Raw genomic sequence first — 23,595 nt, forward strand, 5'->3', positions numbered from 1 at the left:
GAAAGGCCGGATGGTGACTGTGTTACTGACCCAGCTGGTATTGTTGAGTGCTTTGCTGATCATTTCCAAACCGTGTACGCCTCGGTCAGTGATAGGGATGAGGAGGATTCCCAATTGTTGTTGCGAGCCCTATTGGATGAGTCTTTTACTATAGATGAAGTCGCTGTTGCCATACGTTCCCTTCGCTCCAGCAAGGCACTGGGTCCTAACGGTTTGCCCATTGAACTATATAAGCTACAACCCGACAAAATGGCGCCCTATTTAAGGAATATGTTCCTTGAGGCTTTCGAATCTGGTTCTCTCCCCGTTGATCAGCGACTAGCTACCATCGTTGTAATTCACAAGGAGGGTAAGCCGTGCGATCGCTGTGCCTCGTATCGGCCCACTTCACTACTTAATGCCGAACCGAAGATACTGGCGAAATTGCTAGCCAATCGGTTGATCACGGTAATTAGCGACTTGATCCATCCGGATAAATCAGGCTTCATTCCACACCGGAATACCGCCCTTAATCTTCGGAGACTTCACGGAGTTCTCGCGAGAGCTGGGACCCTAACTGAGCCGGCCATTTTGGCCTCCTTGGACGCCACTATGGCTTTTGACACTATAGAATGGCCTTATCTCTGGGCGGCTCTCTCCAAATTTGGGTTTGGTCCGACATTCATCGCCTGGGTGAAGCTTCTTTATTAAAAGCCTCTCGCCCAGGTGGTTGTTAACGGTAAGGTCTCCGGTGTCTTTACGCTTGGGCGTGGCACCCGGCAGGGTTGCCCGCTGTCCCTGTTGCTTTTTGCCCTTGCTTTGGAGCCGCTGGCGGAGTGGCTCCGTTGGGAGCCTTCCATGAAAGGCATTAGGTGGACTCCCGACTTTGAAGACCGAATCTCGCTATACGCGGATGACATCCTCTTATATCTTACATCCCCCCAGAAATCCCTTAATGTGCTTTTTGATGTTCTGACCTCCTTCGGGAAGAACTCAGGTCTCATTATTAATTGGACTAAATCATGCGTTTATGTTCTGTCCGGTGAGTTTCCCCCTCTGCCTCGTAGATTCCCGATTCAAATCGCTGACACTGGCTTTAAATATTTGGGGATTTATGTTTCCTTGGATCCCGCAGTTCGCTATGAACACAATTTGCTACCCCCTCTTCACCGGCTCAAGCTTGACGCTGCACGGTGGAGGCAGTTGCCTTTGTCGCCACTGGGTCGAGCAGGCTCTTTTCAAAATGACGTCGCTGCCCAGATTTTTGTATGCACTCCAAAACTTTTTTGACCCCATTCCATCCGGCTATTTCCGTGAAGTGGAACACCTGCAGAGGCGGCTTATCTGGGACGGGCGTGCGCGAATTTCTCTGTCTAAGCTCACGCTTCCGTGGTATGATGGAGGCATTGCCCTGCCGGATATTAAGCGCTACTATTGGGCTTCTCAGTTAAGTGCTGTTAACCACGCAACCTACGCTCCTGGTCCTGCCCCGGCCTTTGCCATGGACAAGTACCTCTTGCCAGGTGGGAATTTTAATAGAGCGCTATATTCCAAGGGGCTTCATAGGACATTGACCGGGCCCACGAAAATCGCTGTAAAAGTGTGGCATGATGCAAATGCGTCCTTGGGATGGTGTGATAAGTTGACGCGCGCAACCCCATTGTATGCTTCCGAAGGTTTGGGCAATCTGTGGCAGACGAAAGGCTTTGATAAATGGGACATGATTGGTCTGAGTAAAGTAGGTGACCTCTGGACTAAGGGCAGTGTGAAGTCCTTCGAGGTGCTCAAGACGGAATATGAGCTTGGAGACGGGGAATTCTTTAGATATGCTCAGGTACGTCATGCTCTGCTGTCAGTTTTTGCTGTGGGAACTGCTATTCCCGAATCCTCGCCTCTCGAGGATCGTATCCTGGATGGCCACGTCTCTGATAGTACAATCTCATTGATTTATAAAAAACTTATCAACACTAGAATTGACTTGCTTGCACACCTCAGGGCTTTGTGGACTGCCGACGGATTGGAACTGGACGACGAGGACTGGCAGTCTGCTTTGTCCTCGCCTAAAGAGGTTGCCATACCCGCCCGCCTTCGGTTTGTCCAATTAAAGATCCTTCACCGTGTGTATGTCACTGGTCCGAGTCTAGTTCGAATGGGTTATTCGTTGGATGGGTTGTGTAAGCGTGGCTGCGGCGTGATTGGCACCTTCCTTCACATTCTGTGGGAATGTTCCGAAGTGGCTGGTTTTTGGTCCCGAGTGCATGCGATCATGGAAAATGTCACGGGGGTCCCGCTTCTACCTGAGGCCCGGCGCTGCCTCTTGAATGTATGGGAACCTAACGATTATAATGCTTCTCAGATCTGCTGGGCGACCCTCTGCAACATGGTTGCTAAGAGGGATATTGCACAGCTATGGGGCTCCCACAGACCGCCCACTGTACTGGCGTGGAAGGAGAACATGGACTGGTGCATGTTTAGGGAAAAAACAGTATACTTGTCCCGGGGCAGGCCCAGAAAGTGGAACAGAATTTGGTCACAGTGGAATGCTGATCGTGGAAATATATGTACTCCCCCACATGACTCTACCCCTGATGTTTCCTTGTCCCCCTAATTGGCATTCCTAGTGTTTTGTATTGACTGTATATATTGTACTGTTTCCTCGCTGCCCCCCCTCCCCGCTATTGCTTTTAGCTATACTGTACGTTTTGAACTGTTCGGAGCTGCTCCCGCATGGACTCAAGATGACCATCACTTTATTTCTGCCTTGTGTTTTCTGTTTTACTGTTTGTTGTTAATTTCAATAAAATAAAAAAAAAAATAAAAAAATGTTACCAAGGATAAAACTTGAATCTCTAATCCTCATTACTCAATCTAACTCTCCATTCCCTATTCCATGCACAACCTTTTAACAGCCTGGATAAACTTTGCCACAGCTATGGCGATATCAAGGTGATGCATGTCCATGAGGAGCTCAATTGCTTGCAGACTATATTTTATGACATAAAAATTGTTTTCGCTGGACTACTAATTTTTGACAATCCATTATTATATGCAAGCAATTACATTTCCTGCATGTACATCTGCTATCTGGACCCATCAATTCTTTTTTTATTTTGTCGTTTGACCGAGCTGGATTGATCCCAATTCCCACCCTTAATAGGTCCATTCTAAACCCCAGGTTTGGTAGGGTGTCTAAATAGGGATACCAATTTTCTTTCCTCCAGCTATTTATCATGAGTTGCACAGACTCTTTTTTTGACAGATACTTCATATCATTCAGTCTAGACAATTCCTTCCCTAGGATTTTAAGCTCACTTTTTGATTCAGCAATATGCAGGGACTGTGGGTCCATTTTCACGTTTAACTTATCACAGATAGAATACAGTTTCTTTCTTATTCCTTTAGCCCATCTAAGTTCACTCTGATGAATCTCCTCCAAACCCCCTCGTGACACTGTCATCTCTTCTCCTGTTCCCAGCGGTTTCCAGAATCTTAGAAAAACCACTTGTACCTGGACATCCCACGAGGTCACATCTAGCTCTAATCTAATTGACTGTATCATTGATGAGCTAGGTAATGACAACAGTGCTTTTAAACATTTCCCTTCCTTGCTGTTCCAGGTACTTTTCCCTCCTAAACATAAGATTTCTGCACCATACTGCATTGGTGGGGGATCATTGCATTGAAGGCCTTCAGCAGAGGTCTATGGGACATGGCACCATAGCTACGATTGAAATTTTTCAGCCCGCAAACTGAAGCTAGGACTTTAACTTTCTGGGCCTACAGGTGGGTAGTCCATTTTAGAGACTTGTCAAACCATATTTCAAGGTATTTATACAGTCAGTCAGTCAAACAAAACTTTATTTCGTTTGTTACAACCATAAAAGTACAATTTACCCCTTATCCTAGTCATGCAGGTAAAATATAACAGCGGTATCATAAAACGTTATTACACATCAAAATACATATAATTTAGCTTCCTTTTTAAAAAGGGAGTATTATAACTAAATTATTAAAGTAACGTAATTCATACATATACATCAAATCTTTCACATGCAGCGAGTGGTACTATAATCCCTTAATAGATCTACCTTACTTTGTACACTTGAGGAACACCTTAATTTTCTTCATATATTTCCCCAGGGTGCAGGCTATATCTAAATTCCCCATTTCCACCAAAAGGTTAACAGCTTGCATCCTGTTCGTAATATTATAATTTTTAAAAATCGGACATAAAAACTCCTTACGTATATCTAAAAACATCATACAATCTAATAAAATGTGTAGGATATCGCAGGCGGTACCTAATATACCGGTACATTTACCATTGCATCCTATCATAAAATTTCGAACCCCGTTGTTCGCGTAACATGGGTTGATCCCAATTCGTATTTTTAAAACTTCCCGCCTTAAGCTGTAGCTTGGTAGCCGGTCTACATAAGGGAAATGCTGATCAGTCTCCCAGGCCAATGTCATGTGGGCCACCGAGGATTTTTGTAGTAGGTATTCCCGATCATATATACGGGACATATCGGCCCTAAAAGCCTTAATTCTTTCTTACCTATTGTCATTTGATCTTGCAGCGGACCTATCGTCAGATCGAGCACCCCATAAGCCTTACTTATTGATACTCTGGTCTCTTTTGCCCATGGTAACTCGCTAGTGGCAATTTCCTCTCTGGCCCATTGGGAAATTTTAAGAAGCTCTCCTGCTCCCAATCTCTGCCAGAAACGTATAAGGGCCATACAGGCAGATATAGCCCAGGAGGTAATACCCAGCTCTAGTCTTGCTGCCTGTACCATGGATGATGCAGGCAGCAAGAATAAGCTTTTTAGTATATTCCCCTCCTCTTTATCCCAGGAGGTCTTACCACTTAGGTAAAGGACCTCAGCTCCATATAAAAATTGCGGGGGCACCATTGCGTGGTAGGCTTTTATGACCGGCCTGTCTGACATTTCTCCGTAGGTACTATTAAATCTTTTTAGGCCTTTCACAGAAGCCAGTGCTCTCATTTTTAAAGCTTGCAGGTGTGTGTGCCATTTCAGGGTGCCAGTAAACCACATTCCCTGATATCTATAATCTGTTACCCTCTCAAGCAAAACTGTGCCGAGGTACCATGAGAACTTCGTATTCCTCCTTCCAAAACATACAATTTTTGTCTTCTCCATGTTTACTACTATTTTTTTAGTTGTACAGTATTCTTTAAACCTATTTAATTTTCTCTGAAGACCGATCTCCGTCTGATCCATAATCACCAAATCATCGGAATATAGAAGGCACGATATTTGGTTTCCTCTCAATTTCAGGTTCGCCCCTCTAACCTCTCTTAATTTTTGGGGTAGATCAGCTAAAAACAGGGAGAACAATAGGGGGGCCAGTACACACCCCTGCCTTAAACCATTTTCAATTGGGATTCTCTCTGTCAGTCCTCCATCCTCATCCAAAATTATCTGCGCCCAGTTTTCAGTATGCAGTGCTTGGATTAGGGCTAACAAGTCGCTCTGTATTTCGTACCCTACCAATGTTGACCACAGCTGTTCCCTGTCCACCAGATCGAAAGCTGCACGGAAGTCCACGAAACAGCAGAATAAATTACCCCTCTGATCGATCGACTTCCGTGCGATGGACCATAGAGAAAAACAGTGGTCAACCGTTAAATGGCCTTCTTTAAACCCTCCCTGCTCAGGCGGTACTATCTGTTTATCATCCACCCAATCGTTTAGTAAACCTAAGATTACTTTGGAGAAAACTTTTTCACCTATGTCTAGGAGGTTTATTAGGCGATAGTTTTTAGGGGAGTTTACGTCGCCTTTTTTATGTATTGGTCTTACGATAGCCCCTTTCCAACTATCCGGAAAATATCAGTGTTTAAAATACTTTGGAACATATTGGAAAAGAACACCGCCCACCATTCTATGTTTGTTTCTATAATAACAGCTGGTAAATTGTCTGGGCCCGAAGCTCGTGTTAAATTTAACCTAGTTATTATACCTCTAATTTGATCAGGGGAAAAGTACTCTTTTATTTCTTCCCTTATTCCAGTCCAAACTTTGGGTATTATTTCCTCCCTCCTTGTACATTTACCGTAAATTTCCTCTAGGTAGCTCACCCACTTGTCCTCTGGCACAGAGCACTGTAAGGTCCCTAGGACTTTCCCCGTGCATTCTTGTATTAATTTCCAGAAGCCTTTCACATTTTTTTCCTCAATTACCTCTAGTAGGTTCCCCCAACATTTATCCTTAAAAGCCCTTTTTTTGTCTCTAATAATTGCCTTGTATTTTATTTTTGATTTCCTAAGTTCTAATGCTACTTCGTCACTATAGTTGCCTCTAAGGCGTCTCTCCTGTTTTCTAATACCGGCCTTTACTTTCCGGCATTCATCATCAAACCAATGATTATTATTGTTAGGCTGTAATTTCTCATTATTTACTGGCTTATATTTACCGCGCTTCAATTTTATCCTGAGGCATTCCACCAGTTGCCCTATTATATCCTCGTACCAGGATATGCCCTCTCCTGGTGCTTGGTCATCTAAAATGACAGTCAACTGGTGGGCTCTCAGTTTCTTTGAATATTCATCAGTAATTCGCGTGGTTAGACGCTTGGGGTATTCCATCTCTACTGGTAACACTTTTTGTCTATGTGGGGTACTGTTTACCTGGAGTTCTACCTGCAATGGATAATGTTCGCTACCCTCCACCCTGAGTATTTTAAACTGCTTGATTAAGTAGAAATTCCAGGCCTGTATACAAACGTAGTCTATAGGGCACATTTGTTGCCCTACTTTAAATGTACGATGCGCGGGCTGGTCAGTTTCCTTTCTTCCATTCACGCAGACCAGCCCCATGGCCCCCAACAATTGCCCGAGCCCATCATCTTGGGATGAGATGTCGCATCTGGGGAATTGTGCAAATTCTATATTATATACTCCTAGCAGATCCCTCATCCGAGAATCTGTTTTTTAGGGTTTAATCTATGATTGAAGTCCCCCAGTATCATAAACACATCTCTTGGGTAACAATCACATAAATCCTCCAAATCCGTTTTTAAACATTCCAGGTCAGCCTTATACTCATTTGTTTTCCCTTTCTGAACATACACATTTATAATACATAGATTCTTGCCCCCTAACATATTATTCAGGGTTCGCACTCTACTACCCAATGCCCAGTTACACTTAAGATCAAGTGGTTCAATGTCTTTAACAATCCTTGTTGAGACCAACGTCAACTGAACACCAGATGGGCTACCTACTATATTCTTTTTTGCTGGTTTTACATGGTGAGTGAAACCTTCGATTGCAGGGGTTTTGTCGCACAGCCAAGTTTCCTGAAGGCATACAATATAATTTTTCCTCAAGAGGTTTTTAAAGTCTTCCTGTAGCCATATTCTATTGTATCCGTTTACATTCCACGACAGAATAGATAGGCTGTGAGACGACCCTACTTCCTAATCAATGTTGCTCATATAACCATCTTCCTCACCGTTCATGTATGCCAACTCTCTATATCTATTCCCAGCAAGGACATCTTCAACATCCCACCTCTGATCTTTTGGTATTATTGTAATTTCAAGGGCATCTTTCTTACCTCTGCCCAAGCTGATCATTTTTATTTGTCTTTCACCCAATGCTGCATGGTTCTTGAGGAATGATTTCCCTAGTTTGTCCAACAACACTTCCTACCTTTTTAGGGCTCGCCTGCTGATGCGCATAGCGCATAGCTGGCGAAGCTCTATAGTGGCCTATCCAGGGTTTAACCAAGCACGATTCGACTGGCGATTCCTTGCAGTGCATGTGCTTTTTAGGTCATTGCGCAAGCGCAAGCCCTAAAAAGCGCGTGCACAATGCCACCAGCCGCCTGCCTGCCTGCCTCGCATTACCATATCAAAGGCATCCCAGCCTCCCTCAAGCTTCTCAGCGTGCGCTCTGCCTCAGGCCGGCATTTCTCCTCCCCTAATTATTCACGGCCGGCCGGCCGTACTTTCAGTCTCCTTTTATGCTCTTTGATGCTTGTTTTAATTAACTTTCAACTTAAGCGCTACATAAAATACTCAAAATCAAGGAATAAAATTACTACTGTCATTCATGGGAAGAGACAGCAATATTAATATAGAATAGCTGACGTAGTATCAGATTTTACACATTTTAAGTAACCAGCTCAATTGCATCCAAAAACGGTTAAAATTTCAACTTCATAATTAAAACATAAAGGTGCCGTCTAGTGTTTACAATTATTAACATTTAATGCTGGTTGCGCCACTAAAATATTACTTTGCAATAAAGTAACAAATGAGCCAGGCAGTGTCCTCTTCCCGTTGGTTCCTCTATTCACTTTCCGTTCGAAGCTGCAAACATGGAGTACTGTTTGCTGAGAGTGAGACTGGACTCTTGACTGTGACAGCAGGAGGCCTATTTGGAAAAAAAATGCCCTATCGCAGATTGTTAAAGACTTTGCTTCTCAGTGCCACTCCAGCCTGCAGTAAATAATATCATTGCGCTGTTCGGTGAACCCTTCGGAGGTGTCGGTGTGTGTGTGCAATCTCTGTGTAAAACTCCTACACAGCTGGAATTTGCTTTAAGTAAACTGATTTCTTCGAGTTAGGGGGTAAACAAAAGATACAGTACATAGTCTGTAGCCATGGGCAGCATTCCTATATGCCACAGTTGCATGTCGATCTCTCGACAATGAGCTGAGCTCGTAAAAAAAACACTGCAAAGTCTCTTTGCACACCGGTCATAAAAACAAAGCCCTTTCCACTGCCCTTCCACCACCTACAGGGCACGGAGAGGCACACAGTCCAGTCCAACAGAGCAGAAAACAGCACTGGAGGTGCCTTCACTAGGACACCATGGGTACCGGCTGATAGCAGCCTCTTGCAGGCTGTTACTGGCCAGTTCCAAGCAGCTTCCACCTCTCTCTCTCTCTAAAGGCTTGCAGAAATCCCGTACCCTGCCCCGGGAGCTGACAGAGGGCGTAGTATAAAATTGTGCACCAGTTGCAGGGTACAGGAGTAACTGGAGTCTCGAACCTGGAGTTACTGTCAGTCCCTTCCTCGGGCACTCAACCTCTGGGGCTCCAACAACATCATGGCCCCTGTGCAACTGGAGACCAGCGGCATCCTCCACTCCTCTGCCACCTCCTCTGGGTTCCGTCATGGCTGCTGGAAGCACCGGCTACAGGATGAGCACCCTAATAGATTTTCTCCTGCAAACAACTTACCAAGATATTACGGTGCTTTCTGATCTGTAAGTATTTTAGAACCCAAGTTCTATATCTCCAGATGCCACTGCACCATTTTATTTTATTTCTTTGTTACACATTTTCCCATTCTGTACCATACTCGTTTTACCTTTCCACTTAACTCGGCTTGCCCCGCCGGGAAGCACGTTTAGCCTACCATTACTTAAATTTGACTGAAGTCTATCAATCTGATGTCAAACAATCATGACAAAGTAAAGAGCAGCAACTGAATAAAAGAGCTTTACACGGTTGCACAAATACAAACAAAAACATATCTAGTTACTCCCAATTTTGGCAAGTAAAAGTAATGGGGTGTGGTACTAAGAGTTAAAGTTAGTTGCTCACTAGGGTATGCTGGCTTTTAAAATTCTGGTCTTCTGGTTCCGAAGTGGACATGTTAGAGACTTTAGTGAGGCTTTATTCTACAATTAACCCCTGGAGTTATTGGTGGTGTTTGCAGTCAGGTATCACAGACCAGCTTTTTAAACGTTAATTAACCTATGCTCACTATTGGCCTAGTTTCTAAAACGAACAATGGAATAGGCCGATGGCTGCAGAATTTGCTGGTGGGATGGCAATGGGAAACTTTAATACACGCCATAAAACAACGCCACCAAGGGACAGATGTATTTAGTTGAATTCACCAAGTCTCATAGGTGGCCTTATATGCTCAGTCATGCCATGTGTACAACAGCTCTACTCACTTCTCTAAGTGATAAAAGCCCCAATACAAAATGTATTTAGGCAACGCAGAGGAAACCAAGACAGATTTGGTTATTGTGCCAATATAATGCTTCAAGGTAAATGACAGCAGAATTGCATTTAGCTTTCAATTGTGTCTCCCCCGTTCGCCCTTTCCTCTCATCCCCTTTGTCTCTGTGCATCGCTCTTCTGTCTCTGTTCCCCTGCAGACGTTTCTTCCGCCCCCTTAGCTCACTCTCTCCCGCTCACCCTCACTTACCCTCTCACCCTCACACACCCTCACACCCACACACCCTAACCCCCTCACTTACCCTCTCACCCTAACACACCCTCCCTCACTTACCCTCTCACCCTCCCTCACTTACCTTCTCACCCTCACACACCCTCTCACCCTCACACACACCCTCACACTCACACACCCTCTCACCCTCACACACACCCTCACACTCACTTACCCTCTCACCCTCACACACCCTCACACCCACTTACCCTCTCACCCTCACACACCCTCACACCCACTTACCCTCACACACCCTCACACCCTCCCTCACTTACCCTCTCACCCTCACACACCCTCTCACCCTCCCTCCCATCCCCTCACCCTCCCTCCCATCCCCTCACACCCCCTCACCCTCACCCACCCTCTCACCCTTACACACCCTCTCACCCTCACACACCCTCTCACCCTCACACACCCTCTCACCCTCTCTCACCCTCACTCACACACCCTCACTCACACACACACCCTCACTCACACACACACCCTCACTCACACACACACCCTCACTCACACACACACCCTCACTCACACACACACCCTCACTCACACACACACCCTCACTCACACACACACCCTCACTCACACACACACCCTCACTCACACACACACCCTCACTCTCACACACACCCTCACTCTCACACACACCCTCACCCTCACACCCCCTCACCCTCACACCCCCTCATCCTCACACCCCCTCACCCTCACACCCCCTCATCCTCACACCCCCTCATCCTCACACCCCCTCATCCTCACACCCCCTCATCCTCACACCCCCTCATCCTCACACCCCCTCATCCTCACCCTCACACACTCTCATCCTCACCCTCACACACCCTCATCCTCACCCTCACACACCCTCATCCTCACCCTCACACACAGCATTACTCAGCGCAACCACAGCATCACTCAGCGCAACCACAGCATCACTGGTTCAAATATGTTCTTTCAATGTTTCAAACTGTTTTCAAGCTTTCACGCTTTATTACAAATCCCAAAAAGATGTTAATATTTCACTTCTGTTCTTGGATTTTCGTCACAATAAAAAACACTGAACATAATCTTCACAAAAGTTATTTACAAAAATTTAAGCTATTGCCATTACAAAATAAATAGATTATTTAAGTATTAATTATTTTAAAAAATTAAAAGCCATTGTTATTTGTAATATCAATACATCTAAGTCACGTAAATACAAAACATGTTGCATTACAAATGCTATAGGTGTCACATTTGCGAAAGTTATAACTATTGGCATAGTAAATGACAAATCTATTAATTTAGCTATTTTAAAAAATAACACATAAATAAAAAAAAATCATTTATAAGACCAATGGCTCAAACTTTCCTAATGCGAGCCCTATTGCATTTCCAATGCTTGTTAATATTCTAATTCCTTCCCAGAGCATCTCAGTCTCCACCTTTTCTATTGCATCTTTTATTAGTGCCGAGTGGAGTAGGACCATAGTTATTTCCTCCCCCTTACTATTAACCGTAAATCCAACTTCTTTTAAATCTGCAGTACTAACACATCTTAGGCTGGGACACTTTGCAAAAGAGGAGAGGAGCTGGGAACGATTCAAGGGGTTTAATTTCTTAATTCTTTTTCTCCTCTTTTCCTGACCTACTGGCTCTACAAATATCCAAGTGTCTGCAGATAATTCTAGATGCCGTTGTTGGGAATTTCCAACTGTCATTTCTACCATGTATGCCTACTTCTTCTCTGCCTCTTATTCTGGCACCCTTCCCATGAGTTGGGTTAGTAGGCCCTGCACCTGGGGACGTATCCATCTCCCATGCTGCTGCTGCACTCTCCTTTGCTCCTGGGTAATTCCTCATGATAACCTTTTCACTTTTTCCCATACTATTCCTTGTTTTCCGCCTGGGTTGTTTCTCGGATCTACTGCTACTTACTCCTGCATCTGCGAAGCTTAGCTTTTTAGTATATCGCCTTACTACCGTATCCATTATCTTATGTACCGGGGCAACCCCCCCCCCCATACTCCTGTTGCTTCATCGGATGGCAATTAACTGGGACCTTTTTCCCTTTCCTTCGCTGTATTGTATTTTGCTTTCTATACCTCTTTTCCCCATACCTTTTTATAATCATTGGGCAATAGGATATATATTCTGTAGGTACCTCCTCTAAAGGGCTACTCACACTTTCCACTTCTTCCCCCCTATTCACTTTATTTTCCTCCTGGGCATCTACTGGTCTTACTAGTGAGGGCATCAAGTTTTTAATCTGTGCCAGCTCCCCGATTATATCTTTAAATTGGTCGCCTTGTTTTTTCAAAATATCATTATTTAGGACTGAAACCTCTAAGATGCCCTGCAAGGTTTTCTGGAGCATTAGCATAACCTCAAGCATGGATAGGCTGGAGGAGCCTGTCACCTCGAAACTATGTAGGGGCACTCCTGTTACATCAAATCCAATTGCATTTGAATTTTCTAATCTTTCATGTCCATTAAGGCTGGTTTTCCTCCCAACAATGTTTCCTTCACCCGAGGAATTGCTACAGTTTATTCTTTCTTCATTCAACACCTCTGCTCCTATGGCCTGGGTGAATATCGACTGAAACATCCTTGGTGATGAGGACAAGCGAGGTTCCATTGGTATCTCATCAATATTAAAATCAGACTGATTCAAGGCTTCCATGCTTATTGCTGCCGAGTCCTCGATGGTTTGCGGTGACTTCGATACACTTATCTCCTTATCTACTGTCTCTTTCCCTTTAAAATGTTTACCAATAAAATCCTTAATCGATTTTGATACCGCCGACCCCCCTTTTGCGCCTACTGATTTAGAGATTGTCTGCGCTAGCAATGGGGTTGAGCTCGGGGAAGGAGTTGCTCCATTGGTTGTTACTCTACTGCCAGTAGGCGTTGCCAAATCTTTATTTGCGTCGTCCGGATCAGTCACTTCCACCGTCCCAGATTTATTTTCCCGATTTTTTAAGGTTTTTCTGGGCTTTGCGTGGTTTAGATTTTCCTAAGGCCATTGCCTTTGGTTTTCTTTTCTTAGTTTCTACTTTCCGGCGTACTCACAAATTGCGATAGGGATTTCCTTCACCTTATTGGCATTCACTGCTCAAAGGGTGCACAACAACCCTCACTCCTTCTGTCCCTATGTATTTCCGCAAATTATTTTAAAAACCAAGAGAAAAACAAAAGGGGTAAATTTGTCTCTTTCACTCTTTCACTCTATCACTTACCTCGGTTTCTATATGCCCGCACTCTTTCCTCCACCTCTCCACTCTGTTTCCGGGTTGGGTACTCAGCCAGCTATATACAAATTGACTACTGCAGGCTTCGGTGGCTGAATTCTCCCCTCCACAAGTCCATACATAAGATGCTTTTATCCTTCAATTAAAAGCTTTTGTCCTTCTTGTATAGTGCCTGTCTCCTACCGCTTATCATGTGTTTATGATTTAGCTTGTTATCTAGCAGCCGCAGTCCTATGATGCGATTCTTTCCTGCGCTTCCCGCGCTTCTCGCGCTGCAGACTGTTCGGCTCTCACTCAGCCGCAGGGGGTGCGGGCGCCACGCCCTCTCAAACCCCCCCCCCCCTCTGGGCACCGCTCGTCGCGGCTCCTGCACTTGCCGCTCTTGCTCCGGGTCCGTGCACCGTCTTTCTTTGGGCAGCGGTGGTGGCGGCGGTAAAAACGGCTTGCAAACACACTCACGAACCCGACCACAGTCTCACTGATCCCTGGAGTCGGTGTGACGTTGGACGTGCAGGGAGGTTCAGACGAGTGCTCAGAATCGGGCAGAAACAGAGGAATGAGTCTCTAATCCGGTATAGGTAAAAGGTATTTATACTGGTTGACAATCTCTAATATTGTTTGCCCCAAAGCCCATTTAAACTTTTGATTTCTCTTCCCGACGCACAGAAGTTTTGTTTTATCCATATTCACTATAAGGAGTTTAGATGCACAATATGTATTGAATGCATTTAGCGGTCTTTGCAGACCCAACTCAGTTTGGTCTAATATTACTAAGTTGTCTGCGTACAATAAACAGGATACATGCGTCCCATTGACTTTTGGACTTGCACTTCTATCGATCATCATAGAAGATGGCAGGTCTGCAAGAAAGATTGAAAAAAGAAGTGGGGCAAATACGCAACCCTGTCTGAGGTCATTATTTATAGCTATTTCCGGAGTCAAACCCCCTATTGTATCTTTAATGACCTGTGCCCAGTCCTGTCTATACAACTCTCGAATTATTGCTAGGAGATCCTCCGGAATATTATAACTTCTTAGCTTCTTCCAAAGGCACTCCCTATCCACAAGGTCGAATGATGCACGGAAATCAACAAAACAGCAGTATAATCTACCCTGCTATTCCATGGATTTCCGTGCTAATGCCCATAAGGCAAAACAATGATCTATCGTTGAGTGCCCCTCTTTGAAGCCTCCTTGTTCGACCGGTACGATCAAATGTAAATCCACCCGGTCCTTTTATCTGCCAAGTATTATTTTCAAGAATACTTTCACTCCAATATCTAACAGATTAATTATTCTATAGTTCTTAGGATCATTCCTATCACCTTTCTTGTGCAGAGGCCTAATAACGGCTCCCCTCCAGGATTTAGGAATAATTCCTGCATCTAAAACAGCTAAAAACATCTAAGGGAGAAATTGTGCCCACCAGTTTAGCAGAGTTTAAATTATCACAGCAGGTAGATTTCTGGCCGGACGGCTCGAGTTACATTTAACTTCCAGATAGTTTATTTCACTTTTTCAACAGAGAAGGATGAAATTAGCTCTTTTGCCACCCTTCCTTCAGTGACACCTCCCTTACTTATTACTGGCACATGACTAGCCATATATAATTGGCCTAAATACTCCTCCCAGGCTGCCTCGTCGACTACACAACTCAGGGTTCATGGGGTCCGACCTGAGGCGTCCTGGATCAACTTCCAGAACCCTTTCACATTTTTTGTTTCTATTGTTTCCAGTAAGTTTTCCCAACATTTTTCTTTAAAAATTCTCTTCTTAGTTCTTACAAGTATTTTATATTCTTTCTTTAGTTTATTTAGTTTAGTTAAACCCCCCTGATCATACCTTAGCCGTAGGGACCTTTCTACTCTCATTATCCTTTTTTTTTTTCCATACACACAGGATGGAACAAACTTGCTTGCTTTCTGAGAGTTGAGCTTATATTTTTAGCATCCGTTTCCTTCCTTTTCAGGTCAACTCTAAGACATTGTACAATCTGGTTAATTTTATCCTCAAACCATGAGACCTTCTGATCAGTAACTTCCTCCAAGGTTACATTCTGTTGGAAGCTCGCTAATGTCGCTAGACATTCATCTGTTAATTTTGTGGTCAGATGTTTTGTATATGACAGTCTGCGGAAGGACTCTTTCACAAAATGTTAAAGACCCCAGTTAATTCATAATAAATGGCATTATGGTTGCTTTCCTCTCGCTAGAATACCATGATTTTTTTTACCCTATCAAAGTTCCATGCGTTCACGAACACATAATCTGTGGGGCAGAGTTGATTACCTTTTCTAAATGTCTGCTTTGCTGGACGATCAGATTCTACCCTACCATTTAAAGTAATTAACCCCTTGGAACCCAAGAATTTCCCTAAGGCTTCATCTTGTTTAGTCATAGTACATGTGGCGAACAGTGCTGGCATTAAATCAAAGTTTTTACGAATTCTTTAAGCCAAGGATCTAAATTTTTAGGGTTTAGTTTGTGGTTGAAACCCCCTGTGATAATTAACAGATAATTTCCAAATTTACATGACTTAATTCGCTAATCATTTCTAAATCCAATTTACGTGGGTGGTTGAAACAGACATGAGATAATGCCGGGTTAAAGTGATTGAAAGCGGGTGCCCGTGTCAAGGGGGCGGCTGTGCTGCTTAAAAAAAAGTGGTTTCAGCTTAAGCAGCGCATGTCCGGCCTGCAGTAAGAGAAACTCAAAGTAAATAGTGCTTACAGACTAAATACCAGGTCCTGTGTAACAACGGAAGTAAAAGGGTCAGTCGCCATGGGAGGTTACGAATGAAGACAAGGCCGTACTAAGGAGGAACTGACAAGCCTATTAACAAATCCGAAGGCAGCATTCACGAAAGACAATGACACAAGCCAATGAAGAATATGGGAGGAGAGTGAGTGCAGCTTCTCTCCTATACTCTACTACAGCAGTCTCACAGAGAGGGCAGTGCATGCACGCTGCTGCTAGGCTCCACCTAAAAATGAGATCTTCGCCTAGGAAAGGCCAAGCTTCCCTGGTACCCCATGAAAGTGCTGGAATATTTCAGGAATGCCCTATAAGGATCTGCAGCGTTTCAGCAAATTTGACCCCAAAAGTTTCACAAAATTCTCAAGGGATAAGTACTCTCCTTTAACCTCTTCAGCGCGACACAAATTCCTGCGCTGTGCTGAACGTTCCATTGGGCTTATGGACTCATGACGGAACGGTTCCGTCATGAGCATCAAAGGGGTTAAATCATCTACAAGAAATATGTTAACTTGTTTTGCTTGCTGGAATTTGAGGGATGAAGTATCGCACCCCACCACTTACAGAGATATTCTTTTTCCTATCATGGCTATGAGGCAATTCCCTGAAATGCTAGTAGCAGAACTGGCTTTAGGGCAGTGAGACCAGTGCAGCTGTACCTGGCGTTGACTTTGGTGAGGGGGAGCGGGGCGCTTTGTTTAAAACTTATTTTGGTTTAAAAGCACATGAACTTCCTTGTGCATCAGGCAGTTTTAATACAAAAATAAAAATGTCAAGATAGCTCTGGTGAACAATGTTCATACTGGTGAGAGTTCGGTATGTTGTCAAGTGGCAGTTTTGGCTCATTGTAAAGTAGCACAGAGGGTTAATATGCCTGGTGTAAAGAACATGTACCATGCAGATCACAGAACGGAGTATGAGTAAACTATGAGTAGCACTATAAAAAATGAAATGTACGTCAGAAAGAGGCTATGAAGAGATGAGGTGCAGTGTTGGAGAGTGGTAGTGAGGGAATTCATGGAGGACGTGGTTATGGGGGAGAAGAGCGCTAAAAAATGACTATTGTAACGGCTGCTACCAGTGCTCAAGCAGGCCTCGGCTAGGAGTCTTAGCCCCACCTGGAGTTCGGTTCTAGTTGCGCCCCTGGTCATAAATAAGATGGACTCTCCTTCCTATCCCAAATGGAAAAAAACGAAATACTTTCCCTGTCATACTCAACCTACCCCCATCACCATCACTGCCTTCCTTCCCCCTCCTGCAGCTGTGCTTTCCGCTTTCAATAAAAGCAGACAATCAGGACTGCGCTGACAAGGCTCTTTGGACTTTATGACGAAGTAACAGTGGATAAAGAGTTTTGTTAACAACTGCTGCTATGTCACAGCACTGAGTTACCAGATTTAGAATGTGGTATACACGATGAAGGCGTTCTATGGAAGACATGAAAAACCAAATGAATTACAAATGAACATAACACAAATGTTCTACTTCACTGTGAGTGTCAGAATTCATTATAACTCATATTTCCTTGTTTAACCCACAAATGCATCACTGTTACCACATAGCCTTACCACACCAGCAAAATCTCACTCAATGTTGGAGAAACAAATGTTTCCGTATCAAAACTCAAGGCTCACCAATAGACACTTTGCAATCGGGCCACAAATTATGTGGATTACTTTGGCCTGCAGCAAATCACCCAAGCCGAACCTCTTCAAGAACCCTACCAGATACAACAGTCACTGACTGACTTTCTGAGCCTCGTCTTCAAACTAATTAGGTTACAATGTGCGACATAAGATCACATAAGTAAACAATGTTAAAGATTAGGAAATTACCTAGTTTCTGGCCAAGAAAAGTCATGCTGTGATATGCCTTTTCAGCTGCTGCAAGATGGGCCAAAGCCGCCAGCAGTGAGGACCAGCTGACCCCAGCTGCCTTGTTCCCCTCCTTTTCCTTTTCCACATTGTCCTTGGCTTTGTCATAGGAGAAGATTCCGAGATGGGAGAAAAATGTCTCCAGGACAGCCTGCTCCACAGGAACAGGAGGATTCATGGCCAGTGTAGTAATGCAATCACTCATCATGATCTCTGGCTCCTCGTCGCTATCGTCATAGTAATACTCCTCCTCCACAACCTGCTCCTGGAGGGAAGCAGCACCCGTTTCTTCCGGCCAAAGCATCCAGAGGGAAAGGCACAATGCCTAGATACCGGGGCACTCTGTCCAGTTCCTCTTCTCAGGACCAACCAGGCATGGCTCCAGCAAGTCACGGGGCAATGCTTTGACACAAGAAAAGAATGCATTACTTGATGTCTCAATCTTTCAAATTCAATACAGTAATGCACACATTCGTCGACGGAGGAATGCTTGTGACAGGCAACGCAGACTATTGCGAGACAATATGCGGCCCTCGTTGTTCACCCATGCTTAATACGCAAATCTCTGTTACGAGAGTGTAGATCGAGAAGCTCTACGCAGCATATGTAAAATATGGTCAAAGTACCGCATACTGCTAACTTAAACATTGCGCAGTTGACGTCATACACCCCATTTTCAATTACAATGTTAAACAATATCCAGCAGTAGGCTCTCATTCCGATGTTAGAGATTCCCACAATCAGGTAAGAGGAACCCAAACCTGGGCGAGACTAAACGAACTAGACTCATTGACTTGGCCGTTTCACAAGCTTGCCTTCTTACCCGCCCCTGGCATCCATTTAATTTCTTCGCCGTTATAACCATCACAACACCCACTCATCCACATAATCGAAACAGAAAATACACCCCACTCGTCTAAATAATCTTATGAGCGGTATCCTGCAGAAACCAAAAGTTCTGAATCAGGCGTGTTCAAGAACTGAAATCTTACCTCCCGACTATGGACCTCAAACACAGACCTCCCTTCATTTCGCTTCTGACGCCAACCTCTCTACACATTGCAGGCAATGAAAGCAGTGTTTTTTTTAATTAAACGAATTGACAGGCTAAAGTGGGGGGGGAGGGGGTGGAATCTTTGCGACACTACTTCCTGGTAAGCTCTGCGATTGGTTAAAAATACTCCACCCGACAAAAGACTCCATGCCTACCACTCCCCACAACAAGCATTGGAAATGCAATAGGTCTCGCATTTGCTTGATTTCAAGCTTTTGGCATTGAAAATGTTAATGTTTTTTACCCAGGTGTTATGGATGTATTAGGTGGTGTGGTGGAATTATGCGGATTAGATAGAAATGCATAGTTGTGGAGGAGCATGAAGCATAAGGAAGGAGACTGAGTAGGTGAAGAGCAGCATGAGGCAAAAGAAAGGAGAGTAAGAAGAGCAGAATGAGGCAGAAGGAAGGAGAGTGAGGACAGCAGCATGAGGCACAAGGAAGGAGGATGAGAATAGCAGCGCGAGGCAGAAGGAAGGAGGATGAAAAGAGCAGCGTGAGGCACAAGGAGAGAGAATAAGAAGAGCAGCATTAGGCGGAGGAGAGGAGAGGGAGAAGGAGAAGTGCAGAGTGAAGCAGAAGGAAGGAGAATGAGAAGAGCAGAATGAGGCAGAAGGAAGGAGAATGAGAAGAGCAGTGTGAGGCAGTAGGAAGGAGAATGAGAAGAGCAGCGTGAGGCAGTAGGAAGGAGAATGAGAAGAGCAGCATGAGGCAGAAGGAAGGAGAATGAGAAGAGCAGCATGAGGCAGAAGGAAGGAGAATGAGAAGAGCAGCATGAGGCAGAAGGAAGGAGAATGAGAAGAGCAGCATGAGGCAGAAGGAAGGAGGATAAGAAGAGCAGCGTGAGGCACAAGGAGGGAGAATAAGAAGATCAGCGTGAGCCGCAAGGAAGGAGAGGGAGGATGAGAAGAGTAGTGTGAGGCACAAGGAAGGAGAGTGAGGAGGAGTGCAGCGTGAGGCACAAGGAAGGAGAGTGAGGAGGAGAGCAGCGTGAGGCAGCAGGAAGGAGTGAGAAGAGCAGCGTGAGGCACAAGGAAGGAGAATAAGAAGAGTAGCGTGAGGCACAAGGAAGGAGAGTGAGGAGGAGAGCAGCGTGAGGCACAAGGAAGGAGTGAGGAGAAAAGAAGCATGAGGCACAAGGAAGGAGAGTGAGGAAAAGAGCAGCGTGAGGCAAAACGAAGGAGAATGAGAAGAGCAGCGTGACACAGAGGGAAGGAGAATGAGAAGAGCAGCGTGAGGCAGAAGGAAGGAGAATGCGGAGAGCAGTGTGAGGCACAAGGAAGGAGGATGAGAAGAGCAGAGTTAGGCACTAGTAAGGTGAATGAGGAGAGCAGCGTGAGGCACAAGGAAGGAGAATGAGAAGGGCAGCGCGAGGCACAAGGAAGGAGGATGAGAAGAGCAGTGACACAAAGAAGGAGAATGAGAAGAGCAGTGTGAGGCACACAGAAGGAGAATGAGACGAGCAGCGAAAGGGAAAAGGAAGGAGAGTGAGGAGGATAAGAGCAGCGTGGGGCACGAGGAAGGAGAGTGAGAAGGAGAAGAGCTGTGTGAGGCACAAGGAAGAAGGGTGAGGAGGAAAAGAGCAGTGCGAGGCACAAGGAAGGAGAGTGAGGAGAAGAGCAGCATGAGGCACAAGCTAGGAGAGAGGAAGAGAAGAGCAGTATGATGCACAAGGAAGGAAAGTGAGGAGAAGAGCAGTGTAAGGCACAAGGAAGGAGTGAGGATATGAGCTGCGTGAAGGCATAAGGAAGGAGAGCGAGGAGGAGAGGAACAGCATGAGGTACTGGTAAGGACAGTGAAGAGAAGAGCAGCAGGAGGTAGAAGGAAGAGCAATTAGAGAAATGCAGCATTATACACAAGGGGCAGAGTAGAAAGAGCCCGGTATAAGCGCAAGAAAGCACAATAAACAGTCAAAGATGATCAGACCAAATGCATGAGGTACTAGTAAGGACAGTGAACAGAAGAGCAGCAGGAGGTAGAAGGTAGAAGAGCAATGAGAGAAATGCAGCATTATACACAAGGAGCAGAGTATAAAGAGCCCGATATAAGCGCAAGAAAGCACAACAAACAGCTAAAGATGATCAGACCATATACTTGAGAAGGGGATAGAAGGAGTGAACATTCAATGCAGGATGTGGGTGGTGGTGGTAATTATGCCAGATAAGAACGAGAAAGGCTGAATATTATGCAGCAGCACACTGGACCAGTGAACAAGGGAAGAGGCAATGGCACTCAAGAAAGGAGCTTGTTGGTGCTAAAAATGAGATACTAACTGATGGAAGGGATTATCAAAGAGCGAGCAGAAGTTTGGAAAGGAGGAGGTAGCAAGTTAGAAAACCAAAACTGGAGTAGAGTTGCCAGGACAACGGAAAAGCAACTGTTTGACTGTGTTCTGCACAAATAACGAACAGTGAAATGCGCAGACAGAATGACATCCATTTTAAAAGAAACATGGCTCTCAGGCTTAAATTGATGCCTAGTAAACAAGTTAGTAAACACTTCAGCATGTCATATGAAAATTGTTTAAAGAAATAATAGCCCAATATCAATGTTTACAGTGTAATCTAGTGTATAACTACATTATGCACGTTGTTCATGATGTCCAACAAAATAGATCATTGATTGTATACGGTATCGTGCATAGGGTAATATTTATGGCTCAGTGTTAAGGCTGTAAAGTTTGTGATCTGAAATGCAGCCAACTGGAGTGACAGTTTCCGGTGATCGCACGGGTGGAAGCCTCTACATCAGCATACAGGCATTTTTTTTACTTTACTTGTTCTCTGTTTTCTTCCAACAGCACATTTAACATATACTCTGTAGGTTAAACGTGTCATCCCTGAGACCATATCAATGGTGGGAACGTGAGGAAAAGCAGCACTTGGTTACTAACACAGTTAAAAATAAATGTCACCTGCAGCACGCATGTGCAAATGATGAGTGGGCTAAAGCTAAAGCTGGAAAGATTTGCGGCCCCATTTCATTTACAAGTTTCAAACGGATGTAGTAGGCTAATTCCGGGAGCATGAGGAAAAGGGGCACTGTAGAGGCTTTTACAAGCAATCCAACCTCAGGGAGTTCTTTCCTACAGACCCCTTTGTTTGATAAAAGAAGCTGCGTTTGATACATCAGTTTGCTATGCTTCTGTGTTTGTAGGCAATAATTCAAATTTAGTGATATTTTGCTGCTATTCTTTTCATTTCACAGTTAGTTTGCTTTTTTTAAGCGGTTCACCAATGTTACTTGTCTGATAATGTCCCAGATGTGGTGATATTTGTAAAAGAAACGGTCCGTGGCCTGAAAGTGCCCACCTAGTTCAGCTAGTTCACCCTGCAGTAGAGACCCGTAATAGGAAGAGCAAAGGTGCAAGTAAAGTAATTTTATTAATGCAAAAGATGCGTGAACATGTGCACGCATTTCTTTTCTAGACAAAATGACGCCGTGCTGGTAATCGTAGGATTTGGCACAACACAATAAATGTAGTATCACTGCATCGTTCCCCTGCTTTTTGGTCTCCTCACTTGGATCCTTTCTCTCTGCCCAAAGAATACTAATACTTGCTTGTCGTGCACCTGGAGCAGAAGCTCCAGAAGGCAAGTGAATGTGTTTTCGGTGCAGGGAGCCTTATTGACTAGGAGCGACACTGAAAACCACTTTAGGGAAGGCAATAAAAACTTCTGCCGACGTGGAGAATCCATCCGGTAAAAAAAAAAAAAAAAGCATTAAAAATGCAATAGGTCTCGTCTTTTATTAAGTTAAAACCATTTGCTTTGCTATACAATACCATTAGGAAAGCAAATGGCTTTAACTTAATCAAAGGCGAGACCTATTGCTTTTTCAATGCTTGTTCTCTTTGTAACAAAAATGAATGAATGGAACAAAACCACATTTGACAAAAAGTCAGAACAGGACTGAAAGCATGCTTTCTCAAATGTCTGGTGTAAATCCATTCAGCCATTTGAGAGATAAGTATATAAAGAGGGGCTTGGTTAGACATGAAGAGGTTAAAAAGTTAGGTATATCTGCAACATTGGAGTGCAGATATGCCCTTATTGGCCACTTTAAAGGGAACAAGTAAATCCAGATTGGCTGGCCACAACATGAATAGGTCAACCACTGAAGGACTCGGGAACATGGTCCCTGCATCCTGAAAGTGCCTAAAAAAAATCAAATAAAGAGGTATGGTGCACACTCTGATGCCAGGGCATGTGGGGAGTCCCAGAGGAGTCCCCCTTGATTTGCTGTTGGTGGTGTTATAGTTATTTTACCAATTCTGGTGAGTACTCAGGTGATTTTACCCAGTGAAAAATGCTGACCTCTGCTAGGATGTGAAGAACCATACTTGATAGAAAACGATTTTTTCCAAAAATGTTCGAAGAGTTTATGGAAGGTTCCCTAGAAGCTCAAATAAAAAGCATTTTTTTTAAATAAAGTTCACACTATCCTCCTCAGCCATGTGAGGATAAAGTCTGACATTCTGAGAAAAAGACA

The 23,595-nt window shown here is 44.4% G+C and overlaps 1 protein-coding gene across 2 annotated transcripts in view; it reads right to left on the reverse strand.

Moving 5' to 3' along the window:
- KICS2 (KICSTOR subunit 2) overlaps positions 1 to 23,595 on the reverse strand; it is a 149,117-nt gene that overhangs the window by 120,669 nt on the left and 4,853 nt on the right. The window contains exon 2 of one of the 2 annotated variants that reach the window (XM_078676107.1): positions 18,013 to 18,453. The exons of the other annotated variant lie outside the window; for it this stretch is intronic. Within the exon in view, the coding sequence (XP_078532233.1) occupies positions 18,013 to 18,355 (343 nt within the window). The 5' untranslated portion in view covers positions 18,356 to 18,453. The remainder of the gene's footprint in view (positions 1 to 18,012; positions 18,454 to 23,595) is intronic. 2 annotated transcript variants of the gene reach the window in all.

This window comes from Lissotriton helveticus, chromosome 1_1 (assembly GCF_964261635.1).
Source record: "Lissotriton helveticus chromosome 1_1, aLisHel1.1, whole genome shotgun sequence".
Classification (NCBI taxonomy): Eukaryota; Metazoa; Chordata; class Amphibia; order Caudata; family Salamandridae; genus Lissotriton; species Lissotriton helveticus.